The sequence below is a fragment of the Mobula birostris genome, chromosome 22 (assembly GCF_030028105.1).
Source record: "Mobula birostris isolate sMobBir1 chromosome 22, sMobBir1.hap1, whole genome shotgun sequence".
NCBI classification, from domain to species: domain Eukaryota; kingdom Metazoa; phylum Chordata; class Chondrichthyes; order Myliobatiformes; family Myliobatidae; genus Mobula; species Mobula birostris.
Window position 1 is genome coordinate 21,987,357 of NC_092391.1, and position 21,093 is coordinate 22,008,449.

A 21,093-nucleotide genomic window follows, 5' to 3' on the forward strand; every position below is an offset into this window, starting at 1 on the left:
GTAGTGACATGTATGTACTCTGTTCTTTGAACTTTCAAATCATCAAGTGTATTCCAGGGGTTCCCAACCTTTTTTATGCATTGCATCCCTACCATTAACTGAGGGGTCCATGGAATCCAGGTTGGGAACTCTTGTTCAAGACTGAGATAGATGATTGGATTGCAGGGGTTTCAAGGTTATGAGAAATGAGATGGAAAACACTTCAGGACAACAATTAGCCCTGTCATGGTTGCAATGAATGGTTGTGTCACAGTTGGCCTGTTTATTGTATTATATATCTATCAGTAGCGTACCTGCTGTTTAGATGGGGCAAAGTTTGTTAAGTGTGTCCAGGACGGATTCCTGTTACAGTATGTAGACAGGCCGACCAGGGGGAATGCCATACTAGATCCAGTACTAGGTAATGAACCAGGTCAGGTCACAGATCTCTCAGTGGGTGAGCATCTGGGGGACAGTGACCACCACTCCCTGGCCTTTAGCATTATCATGGAAAAGGACAGAATCAGAGAGGACAGGAAAATTTTTAATTGGGGAAAGGCAGATTATGAGGCTATATGGCTGGAACTTGCAAGTGTGAATTGGGATGATGTTTTTGCAGGGAAATGTACTATGGACATGTGGTCAATGTCTTGCGGGATGTTAGGGATAAATTTGTCCCAGTGAGGAAGATAAAGAATGGTAGGATGAAGGAACCATGGGTGACAAGTGAGGTGGAAAATCTAGTCAGGTGGAAGAAGGCAGCATACACGAGGTTTAGGAAGCAAGGGTCAGATGGGTCTATTGAGGAATATAGGGAAGCAAGAAAGGAGCTTAAGGGGCTGAGAAGAGCAAGAAGGGGGCATGAGAAGGCCTTGGCAAGTAGGGTAAAAGAAAACCCCAAGGCATTCTTCAATTATGTGAAGAAAATAGGATGACAGGAGTGAAGGTTGGACCGATTAGAGATAAAGGTGGGGGGATGTGCCTGGAGGCTGTGGAAGTGAGCGAGGTCCTCAATGAATACTTCTCTTTGGTATTCACCAATGAGAAGGAACTTGATGATGGTGAGGACAATATGAGTGAGGTTGATGTTCTGGAGCATGTTGATATTAAGGGAGAGGAGGTGATGGAGTTGTTAAAATACATTAGGACGGATAAGTCCCCGGGGCCTGACAGAATATTCCCCAGGCTGCTCCACGAGGCGAGAGAAGAGATTGCTGAGCCTCTGGCTAGGATCTTTATGTCCTCATTGTCCACGGGAATGGTACCGGAGGATTGGAGGGAGGCGAATGTTGTCCCCTTGTTCAAAAAAGGTAGTAGGGATAGTCCGGGTAATTATAGACCAGTGAGTCTTACGACTGTGGTGGGAAAGCTGTTGGAAAAGATTCTTAGAGATAGGATCTCTGGGCATTTAGAGAATCATGGTCTGATCAGGGACAGTCAGCGTGGCTTTGTGAAGGGCAGATCGTGTCTAACAAGCCTGATAGAGTTCTTTGAGGAGGTGACCGGACATATAGATGAGGGTAGTGCAGTGGATGTGATCTATATGGGTTTTAGTAAGGTATTTGACAAGGTTCCACACGGTAGGCTTATTCAGAAAGTTAGAAGGCATGGGATCCAGGGAAGTTTGGCCAGGTGGGTTCAGAATTGGCTTGCCTGCAGAAGGCAGAGGGTGGTGGTGGAGGGAGTACATTCAGATTGGAGGATTGTGACTAGTAGTGTCCCACAAGGATCTGTTCTGGGACTTCTACTTTTCGTGATTTTTATTAACGACCTGGAGGTGGGGGTAGAAGGGTGGGTTGGCAAGTTTGCAGACGACACAAAGGTTGGTGGTGTTGTAGATAGTGTAGAGGATTGTCAAAGATTACAGAGAGACATTGATAGGATGCAGAAGTGGGCTGAGAAGTGGCAGATGGAGTTCAACCCGGAGAAGTGTGAGGTGGTGCACTTTGGAAGGACAAACTCCAAGGCAGAGTACAAAGTAAATGGCAGGATACTTGGTAATGTGGCGGAGCAGAGGGATCTCGGGATACATGTCCACAGATCCCTGAAAGTTGCCTCACAGGTGCATAGGGTAGTTAAGAAAGCTTATGGTGTGTTAGCTTTCATAAGTCGAGGGATAGAGTTTAAGAGTCGCGATGTAATGATGCAGCTCTATAAAACTCTGGTTAGGCCACACTTGGAGTACTGTGTCCAGTTCTGGTCACCTCACTATAGGAAGGATGTGGAAGCATTGGAAAGGGTACAGAGGAGATTTACCAGGATGCTGCCTGGTTTAGAGAGTATGCATTATGATCAGAGATTCAGGGAGCTAGGGCTTTACTCTTTGGAGAGAAGGAGGATGAGAGGAGACATGATAGAGGTGTACAAGATAATAAGAGGAATAGGTAGAGTGGATAGCCAGCGCCTCTTCCCCAGGGCACCACTGCTCAATACAAGAGGACATGACTTTAAGGTAAGGGGTGGGAAGTTCAAGGGGGATATTAGAGGAAGGTTTTTTACTCAGAGAGTGGTTTGTGCGTGGAATGCACTGCCTGAGTCAGTGGTGGAGGCAGATACACTAGTGAAGTTTAAGAGACTACTAGACAGGTATATGGAGGAATCTAAGGTGGGGGCTTATATGGGAGGCAGGGTTTGAGGGTCCGCACAACATTGTGGGCCGAAAGGCCTGTACTGTGCTGTACTATTCTATGTTCTATGTTCTATGCTGTTCTCCCCAGGGGCAAGAAACCTTCAAGCATAGTTCTAGGACAGGGGTTCCAACCCTTTTTTATGCCATGGTCCAATACCATTAAGCAAGCTGTCTGTGACCCCAGGTTGGGATCCCCTGTTCTGGAATCTTCAATAATTAAAGGTTTATATCCGTAATTGGAGGCAGGTAATGTGATGAAATGTCTCGGAACAATCATGCCAACCCTAATTACGCCAGTGCGACTGATTTGTATGTCTGTTGTTTCAGTGGACGAGTTTACCAAATAAAAAGTCAAATTAGAAAGGCTCAGGTCATTTTTTTCCTCTGGAAAATCTTTGCATTACTGAAATGAATTGCAGAAGTGCATCTTCATCTGACATTGTTCAGCTGGATTGAATATTAAGGGGAATCAATATCAAAATCTAAAAGCAGTGTTGTAAAATTGGCAGCACTTTGACATTTGGGGTTTTCCCTGATGACTTGCTACGCAGAAATAACCAGCTGTCAAATATTTTAGGATATATTGTTAAAGTTTCCCACACAAGGGGCATGTGCTGACTGAAAGAGTTATCCACTTAATCTCACGCATCTACCTTTTCCCTGCGAAAATATCTTCCTGGCAAGCATTTAACCAGTTCACTTTTGAAAGTTGATTTTAAACCTGCTTTCACAATCTGTACAAGTGGTACATTGCAGATAGTAACAACCTCTTTAAAATAGAAATTCTGTTTAATCTGACCTCTGGCTGTTTGGAAGTTGCCGAATGCTGAAGAAAATTGTATGTTACACGTGGAGAATTCCTGGCTATGTAGTGTCTCAGTCATATTACTGTTAATTTTGTTTATAGTTGAATGCCATACACCTGTCCTGTATCTGCATTGTATTCTGTGTTGTATTTTATGGAAACTAGTCACAAGTGGAGGCATGATAAAATTGAAGGGAATAAGTAATCATGCATTTCACGCCTGGGGACCACCGGATGTCATATTTTTTGTTAACCACTCAATTATGCTGAATTTTGCTTAGTTTCATTGCTTCAAGGTTATATATTTGCTAACTGCTAATAAATAATCAAATACGTATCTTCAACTTTGGAGCAATCATTATGAGAGCGTGTCATATAAGTATAACAAATCTGTTGGACTCCCTAGCAGAGGCAGTTGAATTGGTTAGAATTGGCTGCTATAGGTTGGATGATTGAGCTTGCAGTTCTGAAGGGGAGATGTGTGGATTTGTCAGTGAGGATGAACTTGCAATTCTGAAGAAGTACGAATTTGTCAGAGAAGAAACACCCTTGAGTAACGAGCATACAGAAGGACTTAACATTTCTATGGTATGTATCACAACTTCTTGGTGTTAATGCTCATCACAGGCACGTTGGTGCCAGTGATGAGCAGTAACTGTTGTAGGAAATGTGACAACTAATTAACACTGGCATGAGGATGATAAAGACGAAATAGTCATTTGTATTGGTTGTTGGTAGGTGGATGGCATTGACCAAGACCCAGGAAGTACATCCGAGCTCTTTTTTAAAGTCACCCCAACAGTTCTGTCTTCCTCATCTGGAAAATTTGATTTAACAGGTCCTTGGGAGCTGGTACTTCCATCTATCCAACGTTCTCCAGAGCTTTATTAGGAATGCTCAATTAGATTATCTACTTAAATGGTTCAGTGGATATTGAATCATTACAGGAAGTCTTAAAGAAGAAATGCAAATCCATGATGTTCTGTCAGTGTTAGGAGTGACTACATCTCCAGTTTTACAGCAGTGCCATTCTGCTGGGTTTGGAGTTTACCTTTCAATTACGCAAGAGCAGTTTACAGCAGTGAGCTAATATGTAATTATACAAAACTACATCCTTGGCGAAGAAGCGTTCTTCAGTCACACAAGAGATTCTACAGGTGCTGGAAAAATTGCAGCTTAGCCTTGAAATTATATCTTGAAATTGTGGTCTGCAAAGGAACATTTGACTGGCACTGAAAGTTATTAGTTACAGTATGTGCAAGCTTCATTTACTGGAAATTACTTTAATGCTTTCCCTAAAAATGAAAGGGTGCTTATATTGGAGGCATATTATCTTCTGCTCCTTTTAAGTTTGAGTATTTAGTTTCTGGACATATGGACTCTCCCACCCCCCTCAAGAATGTGGAGGTGGAATCTACCTCTTTAAATCCGAAGACTGCGGAGTTCTACTTCCAGGTTTTGGTTCCCAATTCTCATCCGAATCCCCATATCCTAATCCCACTGGTCTAACTTAAGATGTGGCTTGTTCCTACTCATTTTTCATTTGCTGCCAAAGGAGCTGATTCCATGATCTAAATATGTAAGAATCTTGTCATCTCTCTTTAAGTCCAGATCTTTGCAGTTAATATATTTATGAAACTTTACAGAAAGGATCTTTTTGGTTTTGTTTCAACCATAAAATTACACTGTTTACTTTATTTTGAACTCTGGTGCTGTGTGCATAATCGTGAAAGCAGACATAGCCAATAATTTGCTTATTAAATAAAATTTAAAGAAAATATACTTTGTTAAGGAACAGTAAATAGAGATGATACTACCAAGCAGGATAGATGAATCTTGAGTTTTGCCTGAGTAGTGTCAACGTTATGAAAGGATATGATGATGTAATGTGTGATGATCATCAATTAATCAGTTGAAAGCAACTTCATTAGCTCGAGCATGGAAACGGCATGGAACATGCCCCAAGGAGCAGTTGAATGAGATAACAGAAGCATTCAAGAGGGAAGCCGATGTGCACAACAAGGAGAAAAGAGCAGAAAGATATAGATACACTAATGCAATTCTGATGCAGACAGAATAAAGCTGGAGAATTTGAGTTAAACCCTGAAGTCTGCAATGTGCCCAGACAAATGAGATGTTGTTCTTCAGGGTTGGGCCTCATTGTAACTCTGCAGGAAGCCATGGACAGCTGAAAGTGACAGTGAGATAGAGAATTAAAATGCTGGACAATCAGAGGCTCAGGGTCTCTCCTGCTGCTGTAGGAATGCAGATTCTCCAGAGAGCCGTCACTAATCTACGTTTGTTCTTTTCTGGTATATGTTGCGAACACCAAATGCGGTACCCTAGATTAGAAAAGTGCGTGTAAACCGCTGCCTCCCTCAGACTGAGTCCCTAGTTGATAGCGAGAGAAGAGATGAAAGGACAGGTGTTGCATCTCCTGCAGTTGCCTGGGATAGTGCTGTAAGGGTGGGAATGGTTGGTGGAACAGAAGGATTGACCAGGAAGTTATGAAGGGACTGATCCCATGAAATGTTGAAGGGGCAGAAGAATATGTGTTGCATGGTGGAATCTTATTGGAGTATGTGGGTAATCAGTTGAATGCAAGCGCTGGCAGAGTAGAAGGTAAGAACCAGGGAACTGTTGGTTTTGGAGAGGGGCTGACCAGACAATGAGGAAATAGATAAGTTGCCATTAAGTCTCTGTGTTTTTATGGTAGAGGTTAAGTTATGATTCAGGAGAAAGTTATTTCATCAGAACCTGTGCAGCAAGTCTCGACAGAGCAAATACCACAGTAACAGTTGGACTGGGAGAATGGGATGGAGTTCTTACAGGAGATGAGGTGGGAGGAATATGGTCAATGGGTGTTTGTGCAATATCTCAGGAGATGGAGGTGGAACTATGCAGATGAGTCAAAGATGAGTTGGAGATATACTGTGTGAAGATGAGACAAAAGTTTTATTAAGACCTGGCTGTTTCAGCTGCATCCATGAGAGGCAAACGTTAAAAGTGAAGAAATTGATCTACGAACACTGAATAATGTCTGTATTTGAGTTGTAACATAGGAGGTCTATTTTAGCAAATGCTTAGAGAGAGGGGTCTGAGCAAATTGGTACCTTACCTTAACATTGTGTGCTGGTATAAAGAATGGATATGTCAACACTTTATCTCTGTTCAACACCAGTTCCATCTGGTTAGAACTGCCTTATATTTGTAACCATTGGAAATTCAATACAAATAGTGAATTGTTTTGAGCTCCCAGGAGTAATATGGTTGTGGAACAGATTTAATAAAGTGAGTGAGTGTGCTTGACTGTTTATTTTTATTTAAAATTGAATTTCAGTAAATCTACAGGAAAAAAACACATTCAGGATTGATTCACCCAGAAAAAGTGGATGATGGGATGTTAGGTAATTTGGCTTTTGAACCAGAATCAGGTTTATTATTGACATAGGGGCTGAAATTTGTTCTTTTGTGCCAGCTGTACCATGCAATGCATAAAAATTGCTATAACTTACAAGGTGCAATTAAAAATAAATAGTGCAAAAAGGGAGGAAAATAGTGTTCATGCACTGAGATAGCGTAAATCGGCTGGTTGAGTGGTGTTGTAACAACAGCCTTGCGCTCAGTATCAGTAAGACCAAAGAATAGATTGTGGACTTCAGGAAGGGTAAGTCGAGGGAACACACACCCGTCCTCATCGGGGGATCAGCAGTAGAAAGGGGTGACCAGGTTCAAGTTCCTGGATGTCAACCTGCCTGAGGATTTATCTGGGCCCAGCATATTGATGCAGTTACAAAGAAGGCATGACATTGGCTATATTTCATGAGGAGCCTGAGGAGAATTGGTATGCCACCAAAGGCGCTTGCAAGTTTCTACAGATGTACTGTAGAGAGCATTCTAACTGATTGCATCAGCATCTCTGGTATGGAGAGGCCACTGCACAGGGTCGGGAAAAAGCTGCAGAAAGCTTGTAAACACAGCCAACACCGTCATGGGCACTAGCCTCCCTAGGACGTGCCCTGTTCTCATTGCTGCAGTCAAGAGGGAGCCTGAAGACACACACTCATCATTTCAGGAACAGCTTCTTCCCTCTGCCTTCAGATTTCTGAATGGGATAATGGACCCATGAACACTACCTCAGTATTTTCCCTCTTTTTGCACTAGTTCAATTTAATGGTTATTTATTTTTATATATACATACATACAGAATAATAAAAAAGTACTATATGTATTCCTAAAATGCTGTGTGTGTGTTTTCTGAGTCCTGTACCTCCTCCCTAATGGTAGCAATGAGAAGAGGGCATGATGATGATGGATGCCAGTTTCTTAAGGCACCGCCTTTTGACGATGTCCTTTAAAGGAGGGAGCTGGCTGAGTCTGCAGCATCTTTCAGTCTTGTGCATTGGCGCCACCATACCAGACAATGACATACCTTCTCTTTTTGGGCACCAGAATGATTGATGCCCTTTCATAGCAAGTGAGAACATCCATCTGCAGCAGAGAGCGGTTGAACTTAATTCTTGTGTTTGTGTTTTGCCGTCATTCACTGGTTGATCAGAAACAGGTTATGTCTGTAAGGGAGACTCAAAAATTCTCACAAACTTTAGCTAAACGCTTTGAATAATTGCTTTTCGGTGGGAAATCCCTGCTCCTGGATACTTGTACAGGGAAAGGATCTTAAGCTTGATGGTATCGAGACTTATTTCTATATACTTTAAAATATTTGTATTGTCTTTTCTGAGGCAGAATAAATTTGTAACCCCAGGTTTCATTGCCTCAGAATTGGTACTCTGCTGTTACCTGTTATTTATTCGGATACATCGCGGAATAAGCCCTTCCGGCTCCTTGACCTGCGCCACCCAACAATCTCATGATTCAATGCTAGCCTAATCACTTGACAATTTACAATGACCTATTGGACCGTCTTTGAACTGTGGGAGGAAGCTGGAGCACCTGGAGGAAACCCACATGGTCACGGGGAGAACCTACAAACTCCTTACAGACAGCGGCGAGAATTGAACCCGGGTCGCCTGTCCTGTAAACCATTATGCCCTGCCATGTCGCCCAGTCTCTTTAGGCTCTGACATACGATATTCTCCCTCCAAGTCTCTTAACTTCACTGGCTAGAAAAGTAGGGGGAGCTCCCTTGATCCATTTCAGATTTGTAGCAAGGGTTCCTTTATACTCACTTGCAAGGACGGACAGACAGTATCTATTTAATGTCATATGATGATACTGCAGCAATCTATCAATACCCTGCTGAACTGTCATTTATTTTAAGAGGTGTTTGAACTGTCACAGAGGTTTGTCATGGTTAGTGAAAGGCTTAAATCGTATCCAAAATACAAGCCAGCCAGTGACGTGTATGAGGGCTCATTTACTCTCCTTTCCTCCCCTCCTTTCTCTTCCCCTGTGCACATGCCCCACTCCTAGCCACTTCTTGCCTCTTGTTCTTTATTGCACATTATAGAAATCAATTTATTTCAAACTTGCAGAAATCTTCCTGTGGGAGTCGGAACTGCTTATGCTGGATAACATGCCATTAGTTAGCCAAGCTTGCTGATTCTGCATATGTGATAGCTTTAAAAATTCAGCTGTGAAGAGACAGAGTAAACGTACCTGGAAAGCAGTTATAAATTATCAGGCAAAAGCCTGCTCCAGAGCACTGTACAACCATATAAAATTAACCAATGCTGTGAAGCTCATCAAGTAGTTTAGCCACAGCAAACTGCACCGAGCAAAATTGTGATCGTGGCCAAGTTATCTGCCTTCGGATGTAGTGGCAGAGAACAGGGCACAGCGTCCTTTCTGATTCAGAAGGTGGGTTACTACATTTTTTTCCTTCCACTAAAGATCAATAGAAGTCTAATAAAGTAACATCTGGAGAGTTGTAAACATTTTTGTGATCCTGTTAGGGTATCAGATTTTTTAAAAAAAACTCTTTCAATAATGCTTGCTTTCTGATTTTAGTGCATATCCTTATAAGGAATCACTTTGATCAAGTTTGTCAAGGGATTTTGTGCTTTTATTTCCACAGGAAAACTCTTCATATTTCGAGGCAGCTAAAGGACCAGGCTGTGGAAGCTCAAGCTTGTTACAGCCTGGGTAACACATATACTCTGTTGGAAGATTACGAGAAAGCTATTGACTACCACCTTAAACATCTTTCCATTGCCCAGGAACTAAATGACAGGTAGAAGCTGCGTTACGTTTTTGGTTTAATTCTTGTATCTGTTAACCTGTGTTGGCATTTATTTGATTTACTGATGCATTTGTTTAATTTACTCATACATTGTTACAGAGATCAGCTTTTACTTTTTGCCTTCCTGTGTTTGACAGTAATAATCTCTCACTGATCATAATAAGTTCATCTGATGGTCAGTTTCCTGATGATTACATAGGAAGCAATTAACATTGATTTGTTCATCTCTGGTGTGGGCTACAGAACATTAATAATTTGGTACAATGTAAGCAGCTAATGTACATGAGTGTAACTTAGACCCATAATTTCTTAAGGCTGGCTAGTGGTGTAGTGGCATCCGCACCAGGCTTCAAAGCGAGTGGTCCAGAGTTGGAATCCGGCTCCTTGCACACCTTCCATCCGTGCTGGGTTGAGCGTCGAGCTAGCAATTCAGCCTCATAAAGACAGACAAATGCTAAAGAAACAGCAAGCTTGCCACTCGGTACACCACAAGGTGCGGAAAGGAACAGCGACAATAATTCCTTTGTGCTCCATCAATTTTCCACATTTCATGTCTGAATCTATTGTCTACCAATTAAAGTTTCAAAGGTTCAAAAGTCCAATTTAATGTCAGAGAAATGTATAGAATTTACATCCTGAAATGCTTTTTCTTCGCAAACATCCATGAAAACAGAGAAGTGCCCCAAAGAATGAGTGACAGTTAAACGTGAGAACCCCAAAGTCCCCCCCCACTGTCCCCTCCCTGCGTAAGCAGCAGCAAGGCAACAATCTCCCCTCCCCTGCAGCAAAAAAAAAGCACGGCTGCTACTGAACACAAACGTGAGCTAGGCGATAACAAAGACGCAGACTTGCAGTTACCCCAAAGACTATCGCATTTCATCCGGCATCAACAAACCACTGGTTCTCTCTCTTTCCCTAATAAGAGAGAGGGAGGTGTCCCCCATTTTCACAATGAGCAGGAGAAATAACAATCTGCTGGTTTACGATGTTAAAAAGTCAGTTTTGTTGCTTTTTACAAGCTCTGTACCTGAAGATTGCAAAGATCTCGGGTCTTCAGGCCCACAGCGAAAGATTTTCCGGCCTCCCCGACGACACACGAGACCCTTGCCATGACACCTACCCTCGATCCGCCTGTCTCCAGCACCCTGAGATCTTAGGCTTCCAAATACGAGCCGGACTCTCAGGCCGAACCCTTGGCGTGCCGAACGACAATAGCCGATCCTGAAACCCCGAGAATGGGTCCCATTCCCGCAGAGAACCGAAGTCTGCGTGTAACTCCAGGCCAGAGTCTTCAAAAGAACCCCGAAAGGGAAAAATAAAGATATTAAAGATGGAAGTAGGGCTGTTTCCGAAGATGCAAGCAGAGGAGTTGCCGTTTAGCGCCATCTTAATTAATAGAAATTAATTGCAATAACTTGCCAGCCACTTCCCAACTGTTGCATTATGTTTCCATCCCTTTGGCAAAAGCAGGAGAAGATTACCTTTGGTCAGCATTTCCAATGATCCTACACATTGAATGCTTTGGTGACCAAATATCTATTCAGAATCAGAATCTGGTTCAATATCACTGGCACATACCGCTAAATTTGTTGACCTTGTGGCATCTGTACAATGCAATACATAATTATAGAGAAAAAAACTGTATTGCAGAAAGTGTGTGTGTGTATGTATGTATATGTATGTGTATGTGTTTATATATATATGAAAAATAGTTAAATGAGTAGTGCAAATATAGAAATAAAAGACGTAGTGACGTAGCGTTAATGGGTTCAATGTCCATTCAGAAATAGGATGACAGAGGTGAAGAAGCTGCTGCTGAATTGTTGAATGTGTGCCTTCATACTTTTGTGCACCCTTTCTGATGGTAGCAAAGAGAACAAGGCATGTCCTGGGTGATTTTGAGGGGCGGCTGTTTTAATGATAGACACCACCTTTTTGTGGCATTGCTTCTTGAAGCCGTCCTGGACATTAAGGAAGATAGTGCTCATGATGGAGCTGACTAAGTTTCAACTCTTCTGATTCTGATTCTGACTTTAACTCTGACCTATTATTCCTTAAATGCTCCATGAACTTTCCACACTTAGCACCTGAGTCTGTTGTCTATCAATTAATAGAAATTAATTGCAATAACTTGCCAAGCGCTCCTCAGCTGTTGCATTATGTTACCATCCCTATGGCAAAACCCAGAGAAGAGAGTCTTTGGCCAGCTTTTCCATTGATCCTACACATCTAATGCTTTGGTGACTAAATACGTATTCAGAGAGGTAAGCAGAATGTGGATCATGAGTCTGTGTTCTCAATGACAGTGTTATTGGGGTAACGTAGTTGTTATTGGTGTTACCAATAGGAGTACAAGTTGCATGCGTTAGGTTTATACTCTGTAAGTTTAACATGTTTCTCTATAATCTAATCAAAGTTTTATTTTAATTTTAGTAGTATTTGCTTAGCTCATATAGAAGAACAATTCTTTCCAATGAATGGAGTTCTCAACATATCAGTGTTTTGGAGGTAAATCTAGAAGCTTGATTTCCATTCCATGGAACAGTAAAAATTGGGAATTCTTCCTTAAATTGTTGTAAATAATGAGTTGATTGAAGTTTTTTTGATTATGTTATACCTTTGTTCAGGGAAAATGTAGAGGAATATCAAGCAAAAGTAATTAAGTTGATGTGCACAATGATTATGTAAACGAGTAGTTGAATAGGCAGGTGGAGTTAAAGAATCATCTCCAGTTTGTGCATTCGGATGGAATGTTTTCCATGGTTCCTTTTGGCATTTGCACATGTTTGTTTCGGGAGAGTTGGATTGGTGCCTGCTGAGGTCAAGCATAACAGACTAACCTGCAGGAATGACAGCTACCCAGAGGAGGTGTTGAAGAAGCAGATAGTTACTATTTTATCACATGTCAGTGAGAGCCTCCACTTTTATTAAAGGAATGGAGACTGTTCAAACTTCAGTTGGCCTTTTGATGTTATGTAACTGAAATCAACTTAAAATGATCAGAAATTAGTATCTAGTATTAGAAATTTTAAAAAATAGTATTAGAAATTAGTATCATAATGTTGTGACATGTGAGACCATTATATGTTAGTCTATACATCACAAGGTTTTATGTTTTAAAATCTTCTGCTTTACTGTCCCCTTCAATGTATACAGATGTTACAATGTCTGTAATAATGTAATATTTTTATTGTAAACTGCAGACATTTAATTATAGCAACACACATCAAAGTTGCTGGTGAACGCAGCAGGCCAGGCAGCATCTCTTGGAAGAGGTACAGTCGACGTTTCAGGCCGAGACCCTTCGTCAGGACTAACTGAAGGAAGAGTTAGTAAGAGATTTGAAAGTGGGAGGTGGAGGAGGAGATCCAAAATGATAGGAGAAGACAGGAAGGGGAGGGATGGAGCTAAGAGCTGGACAGGTGATTGGCAAAGGGGATATGAGAGGATCATGGGACAGGAGATTGAATTAACTGTTCAGAAATGTTAAACCAGAAAATATTAACATGTTAACTGCTTAGGATCTCCTTTCTTACTGAACTGGAGTTATGTTGCAACACAACCATATTGCATGGTTTGTAAATAATATTTCAGGATGCAGACACTGATTAGAGGCTGAACTGAAGTGATAATTTATTCAAAACATAACTATTCCGTCTTAAGTCTATTGCAATGAATTTTTCAGATAGCCTGAAAATTACTCCACCCATTCCCTGATTTTCACTCCAGTAACATGAGCAATGTGCTTTCACTGTTGTCAAATACTGTAACGGCACATTGCACATCCCTGTTTATTTTGAAGTGCTGACTGTTAATGGAGTCTTGATTAAGATTTATTCTTAAGCATTTTCTGTTGTTTATGAGCACTGGGAACTTATTAGTTATGGAACATACACGTGTGCCAGTCAATTTAATTTTGTCACAGCCAAGTAAATTTACTAGTGCTACTACCAGACAAAGGCCAGTATTCCATCAAAGTTCAAAGTAAATTTATATTAAAGTACATATATGTCACCATATACAACTCTGAAATTCATTTTCTTTTTATGGGTATACTCAATGAATCCATCAAATGATAACCGTAAATGATCAATAAAAGACCGTACTAATTTGGACGTTCAACCGGTGTGCAAAAGATGATAAATTGGGCAAATAAAAAAAGAAAGAAAAATTTAATAAATTATATATATATAGAACATGAGATGAAGAGTCCTTGAAAGTGAGTTCATAGATTGCAGGGGCATTTCAATGATGGAGCGAGTGTAGCTATCCCCTTTGATTCAAGACCCTGATGGTTGAGGGGTAATAATTGTTCCTGAACCTGTTGGTGTGGGTCCTGAGGCTCCTGTGCCTTCTTCCTGATGGCAGCAGCAGGAAGAGAGCATGGCCTGGGTGGTAGGGGTCCCTGATGATGGATGCTGTATTGGATTGGAATAAGTTTTATGGCAAACTACAGGGATTTTTTTTGTAGGTACAATGAAATTTCATTACTCTTTTAATTCTAAGAACAATGAATTTATCAAACAATTAAAATATAATGAACTGTCATTTCTTATTTTTAAAACCAAGACAATCACTTACTCCCTGAAGAGTTAAACGCAGCCTGCTTTTTTTTTTGCTGCTTAATATGGAGTGAGGAGGGTTCTAAGGTTTGTTTTGTTTAGACAGACATAAACGTACAAGGTTAAATTCTCCCAAGTGTATCATATCTGGCAGACAAAAGAGATTTTCAAAGTTAAATACCTTGTCCATGTTGAGGGCTCCGCTGGTCAGGGTCGACCGTGGTTATTGTTTCCTCACTGTCTGGATTTGCAAGCCAGGGCAGTACAATATGGAGAGCAAGCTGTTGCCCATGTAGCAAGCTCCCCCTCTCCACACAGCTGATAAACCCAAAGGAATGGCAGAGATCGATACAGTTTGATACCAGTAGTTTTGCAGGAGTTGCCAGTCAGCACTTATCTCAATGTGGGACTGCCCTAGGCACTCCAGCTCCAGATTTTTCCCTCAGTGTTTACTCCCAAAGACTTGCCCATGAGTGGGTATAGCCACAAGGCAGCAGAGGTTTGAGATCAGAGTTTTCCTTCTCCGAGGTGAGTTGCCAATCACGGCTGACAAGCCCATCTACCCGAAGCGACTAGTTTCCCGCCTTTGCCTCTTTTTCTGTCAGTAGAAACTGTCCTGCTGGACTCAGTAGCTGAGCCACACATGAAGACCTGGAAATGGACTTGGTTGTCAGAGGCTATTTGAGGCACACAGCATTGGGAACATTTAATAGGTAATGGGAGCTTATCCACACTACTACTTCTGGCTTAAGGAACTATATCTTGTTTGTACTCTTGGCTTTAGATAAGAGCAGATGTGGTTGTCAGTTGGAGGGAAAAATCTTCCTCTCAACACTGAGTATAGAAGTGTAACTGCCTTTGCCCCAACTGACTCCCGTTGCCAAGGGTGAATAGCCATCAACCACGCCAAACAGTGCAAATGCTTTGGTGTGGATACGATGTGAGGCTCCCAGTGATCAGCCACGACACAAATATCAAACAATATACCAAGTGCGAGTAAAGAATTATACTTTATAGCAAATTTTGGTGAGGGGTTAGTAGCAACAACTGCAAACCCCATTTCCAGAAAAGTTGGGATATTTTCCAAAATACAATAAAAACAAAAATCTGTGATATGTTAATTCACGTGAACCTTTATTTAACTGACAAAAGTACAAAGAAAAGGTTTTCAATAGTCTTACTGACCAACTTGATTGTATTTTGTAAACATACATAAATTTAGAATTTGATGGCTGCAACACACTCAACAAAAGTTGGGACAGAGGCATGTTTACCATTGTGTTACATCACCTTTCCTTTTAATAACACTTTTTAATCGTTTTGGAACTGAGGATACTAATTGTAGTAGATTTGCAATTGGAAATTTTGTCCATTCTTGCTTGATATAAGACTTCAGCTGCTCAACAGTCCGTGGTCTCCGTTGTCTGATTCTCCTCTTCATGATGCACCATACATTTTCAATAGGAGATAGATCTGGACTGGCAGCAGGCCAGTCAAGCACATGCACTCTGTGTCTACAAAGCCACGCTGTTGTAGCCCATGCAGAATGTGGTCTGGCATTGTCCTGCTGAAATAAGCATGGGCGTCCCGGGGAGAGACGTTGCCTTGATGGCAACATATGTCTCTCTAAAATCCTAATATACGCCTCAGAGTCGATGGTATCTTCACATACATGCAACTCACCCATACCGTGGGCACTGATGCACCCCCATACCATCACAGATGCTGGCTTTTGCACCTTTCCCTGATAACAATCTGGATGGTCGTTTTCATCTTTGGCAGGGAGAACTCGACGCCTGTATTTTCCAAAAACTAGCTGAAATGTGGACTCATCTGACCCCAGCACACGGTTCCACAGTCTTTTGGTCCATCTGAGATGAGCTCGGGCCTAGAGAACTCGCCGGTGTTTCTGCGTAGAGTTGATGTATGGCTTCCTCCTTGCGTAATACAGTTTCAAGTTGCATTTCTGGACGCAGCGACAGACTGCGTTGAGTGACAATGGTTTTCCAAAGTACTCCTGAGCCCAGGTGGCTATAATTGTCACAGTAGCATGACGGTTTCTTAGACAGTGCCACCTGAGGGCTCGAAGATCACGCGCATTCAACAGTGGTTTCTGACCTTGTCCTTTACGCACTGAGATGTCTCTGAATTCTCTGAATCTTTTCACAATATTATGTACTGTAGATGTTGAAAGACCTAAATTCTCTGAAATCTTGCGTTGAGAAATGTTCCTTTTGAACTGACTAACAATTCTGTCACGAATTTTGGCGCAAAGGGGTGAGCCACAACCCATCCTTGCTTGCAAAGACTGAGCCTTTGATGGACGCTACTTTTATACCCAATCATGATACCTCACTTGCTACCAATTAGCCTGCTTAATGTGGAGTCTTCCAAACCGGTGTTACTTGAATCTTCTGTGCACTTTTCAATCTTGTTTTAACTCTGTCCCAACTTTTGCTGAGTGTGTTGCAGCCATCAGATTCTAAATTTGTGTATATTTACAAAATACAATTAAGTTGGTCAGTAAAACTACTGAAAATCTTTTCTTTGTACTTTTGTCAGTTAAATAAAGGTTCACGTGAATTAACATATCACAGGTTTTTGTTTTTATTGCATTTTGGAAAATATCCCAACTTTTCTGGAAATGGGGTTTGTAAAAGAAAAGGCGCCACGTAAGTAACTGATCAGTCTTGTGCACATAAGATTTTAATAAATTGGAGCTCACGCCTTCGATTCCATCCACAACGTCCTTCCGAGACTCCAGCCACCATCTGAACCCCCGAAGTCCGGTATCTGCCGCCCTGGAACCACTGTCCGTTCCCCACACGTCCGTCCTCTCCGCACACCTCCCGAAAAAGCCCGTGATCCTCAGCTCAGCACACATATACAAGGTAACATAACCTGACTTCCATTGGCTAGCAAATGAATACAATTTCCATTATCACATAGTACGTATAACCCAGACATTGCTGTTACAGAGAACCCCTTGCTCAGCAGTTAACAGTACGAGAAGCCATTTTGGTAATAAGCAATTAACAGTTAACAGCCCATCTAGTATTACTGAGTACCCTACATTCTCCCCCCACCGAAATGTCATGCCCTCGTGACATTCAGATAATTCGCCATCCCTTCCTGCAGAACACACAGCCCAATCCACGTGCAGAAAGCAGTGACCTGACTCCCCAAAACAGTAGAGATCTCGCCTTGTTCCCCGGGCGCTACATAGGCCAACATCTCTGGGGGTTTCCGACTTCTCTGAGACCTGTGTACCCCCTCGTCTAACTCTTCCCCTTCGGACATTACAGGGGACTCTTTGAAACTACGAGGCGAACCCTCCCCCGAGCGGCCACCCAAGCCCCTCTGCACCTCGGAACCGTCTATCTCTGGTTCAGGCCCTACATCCTCTCCTTCGGCGCCCTGCGGCATCACGGACTGCCCCTCACTAGCCCCTTCTAACCCAGTGGGGGAAAAGCCAGGAGTCTCTTCCTCCATCACGGGAGCATCAGTGAACGGCAGAATGTACTAACCACCCCAGTCGTCATCCTCCGAATCATTATCCCTCACAGGGGCTGGGCTGGGGCTAGTCTCTCCCGGGGTAGGCACGTCTTCCACCCTGCGGGGACGCAGAGTCCTGGTATTGGGTGCAGCTGCTCCCACTCTACCTGCACATCTTGCCCCAGGGGCAACAGGTGATTCCAGTGGAGAATCTTGACAGGCCCCTTTCCATTCTCGGGCCGTACCCGGAAAACCGGTAGGTTTGATATCTGACTCTCCGCCACATAGGGTGTGGCTGCCCAGCAATCAGCCAGCTTGTGTTTCCCAGATTCCTGATGAGGACTCGGTTTCCCGGTAGGAGTTGAGAGAACTTTACTTTCTGGCCATACCTCCTGATTCTGCCGGGTGGCAGCCTCCCCAGCCAACTTGTAAGCTCTTTTCAGTTCTTTCCTCATATCAGACACATACTTCAAGTAAGGCTTCAGCGACAGCTCACCCACATCAGTCCCGAAACAAAGGTCAGTGGGCAACCTTGCCTCGCGCCCAAACATCAGATAATAGGGTGAGTAACCAATGGCTTCATTGCGTGTACAGTTGTAACAGTGAACCAGATGCCAACTCCATCGATTCTTTTTGCTGATTTCCAGAGTCCTGAGCGTGTCTAGCAGCGTCCCGATGAACCTTTCCGGTTGGGGATTGCCCTGTGAATGATAGGGTGTGGTCCTCGATTTCTCAACCCCCAGCGTGCCCAGTAATTCACAGATGAGCTTACTCTCGAAGTCCCGTCCCTGGTCACTATGTATCCGCCGAGGCAGACCATACTGCACAAAATACTTCTCCCATACCACTTTCGCCACTGTAGTCGCCCTCCGATCCTTGGTAGGAAAAGCTTGAGCATACCTGGTGCAGTGGTCCGTGATGACCAAGACATCGCCGTGTTGCTGGCATCGGGTTCTATGGCCAGGAAATCCATACACACCAGGTCCAAAGGCCCCGCACTCTGCATGTGGGACAAAGGGGCAGCCTGCCTGGGCAGCATCTTCCGCTGTATGCAACAAATGCAGGACTTGCAGTACTCTTCAACCTCCGTCCTCATTCGGGGCCAGTAAAACTGATCCTTGAGCAATCCATAGGTCTTTTCCACCCCCAAATGTCCAGAGTCATCGTGGAGGGACTTCAAGACAACCTTCTGATACTTCTCCGGCAGGACCAGCTGCCAACACCGAGGTCGGTCCGTGGGTGACATTACCTGGTATAACATTTGGTTCTTCAACCTCAACCAACGCCATTCCCTTAGTAACAGGGACACTGAACTGTGCTTAGCCTTCTCTGCCCGTGTCACATTCCCCTCTGCCATGGAATGCCAGACAGGGCCAATGTCCAGGTCATCTCGCTGAGCAGCGGCCACTTCCCCAGAGCTTAACCCTGGCAGCTGAGTGGTCTTCAGAGCAGTCATGTCACAGTACACTAGGGGCAGAGTGTCATTGGATGCCCCCAATGAGTCCACTGCTCGATCTGACCTCTCCTTCTCCTCAGCCTGCACGGTGATAGCAAACTGGCACATTGCCTTCACCCCGGATGCAGGAGCACTCTTCCAATCCTCGTCCTTCCCCAGCTCCTCATCCGCCCGTCGGGACAGAGCATCCACGTCGACATTCCAGCTCCCCGGCCGGTACTTCAGGCTGAAATCATATACAGACAAAGCTGCCAGCCACCAATGGCCTGTGGCATCTAGTTTCGCCGAGGTCAAGATGTAGGTGAACAGATTGTTGTCTGTCCTCACCTCAAACTTGGCCCCGTAGAGATAGTCACTCAGCTTATCCACCACCGCCCATTTCAACGCCAGGGACTGCAACTTGTGAGTGGGATAGTTCCTCTCCGAAGGCAACAAACTCCGGCTGACAAATACTACAGGCCTCAGGCCAGCTCCTGATCCTGATATAAAATGGCCCCTAACCCCTCATGACTGGTGTCAGTGTGTAGCACATAGGGCAATCGGAGGTCTGCAAAAGCCAGTACCGGCGCCTGAGTCGGCATCTCCTTCAGTGACTGGAAAGCCGCTTCACATTTGTCATCCCATTTCTGTCCGAAGGGCTCTGATGGGTTCAAATATGCTCCCACCTCCCGTCCTTTCCTCCATTTCCCCCTCTGTCCCAGGGGAGGGTAGCCACGCAGAAGCTGGTTCAAGGGATGACTCACCTTGGCGTAGCCCTTCACGAATCTCCGATAGTACCCACAGAACCCCAGGAACGAGCGCAGAGCACTCACGGTCTGGGGCCTCGGCCAGGTGGTCACTGCTTTGATCTTAGCCAGGTCTGTAGCTACTCCATTCCGCGAGACAATGTGTCCAACTTGGCTAACAGATGTCTGGCAGAACTGGCACTTGTCCAGGGAAAGTTTTAACCCTTCCTGCTTCAGCCGGTTGAGCACCTTCATTAGTCTCGCTTCGTGTTCTTCCAGTGTGAATACTATGAGGTCATCCAAATATACTAGTGCTTCGAGCAGGTTCATATCCTCCACTGTCTTCTCCATGACCCTCTGGAAGGTGGCAGGGCCCCCCGATATTCCCTGGGGCATCCTTTCAAACTGGTAAAATTCCAAAGGGCAAATGAAGGCTGTCTTCTCTTTATCGGCCTCAATCATCGGGATCTGGTAATACCCACTCCTCAAATCCAACACACTAAACTACGTTGCCCCACTCAGACAGGCCAGCGCGTCTTTAACCTGGGGGACTATGTACTGATCCGGGACCATGTGCCTGTTCAGTGTTCTATAGTCCACACACATAAGAGACCTTCCCATTCTTCTTCCGGGCCACTACGATAGGAGACGCATAAGGGCTTCGGGACTCCGTGATGATCCCAGCCTCCTTCAACTTACACAAATGCTGTTGCACGTCTTCCACATCTGCAGGGGCCAGGCGCCGTGATCGTTCCCTAAACGGAGTATCCTCAGTCACCCATATGGTGTGGCGAGTGCTCCTGGAACAACCCACAACAAACTCGTCAAGGAAAAAAACATCTGTCATCGCCAACATCTTCTCCACCAGCCTTCGCTTCCAACCCTCTGGCACAGGTGATGCCCCAAAGTTAAAAGCTTCATCAGTCAACTTGAACAACAGGAATTCTGCAGATGCTGGAAATTCAAGCAACACACATCAAAGTTGCTGGTGAACGCAGCAGGCCAGGCAGCATCTCTAGAAAGAGGTACAGTTGACATTTCAGGCCGAGACTATTCGTCACGAAGGGTCTCGGCCTGAAATGTCGACTGTACCTCTTTCTAGAGATGCGGCCTGGCCTGCTGCATTCACCAGCAACTTTGATGTGTGTTGCATCAGTCAACTTGGGCCATTTTCCTGACAGCTCTCCCCCAACTGTGCATCACTGTCACCGTGAACAAATGCGCCAGAGGCATCCCTCAC

General features: G+C 43.9%; 1 protein-coding gene across 5 annotated transcripts in view; it reads left to right on the plus strand.

Moving 5' to 3' along the window:
• Positions 1 to 21,093, plus strand: part of gpsm1b (G protein signaling modulator 1b) — a 279,264-nt gene that overhangs the window by 151,988 nt on the left and 106,183 nt on the right. For all 5 annotated transcript variants that reach the window (XM_072240285.1, XM_072240286.1, XM_072240289.1 and 2 more), the window contains one exon: positions 9,451 to 9,606. In XM_072240285.1, coding sequence (XP_072096386.1) covers positions 9,451 to 9,606 — 156 coding nt within the window. The remainder of the gene's footprint in view (positions 1 to 9,450; positions 9,607 to 21,093) is intronic.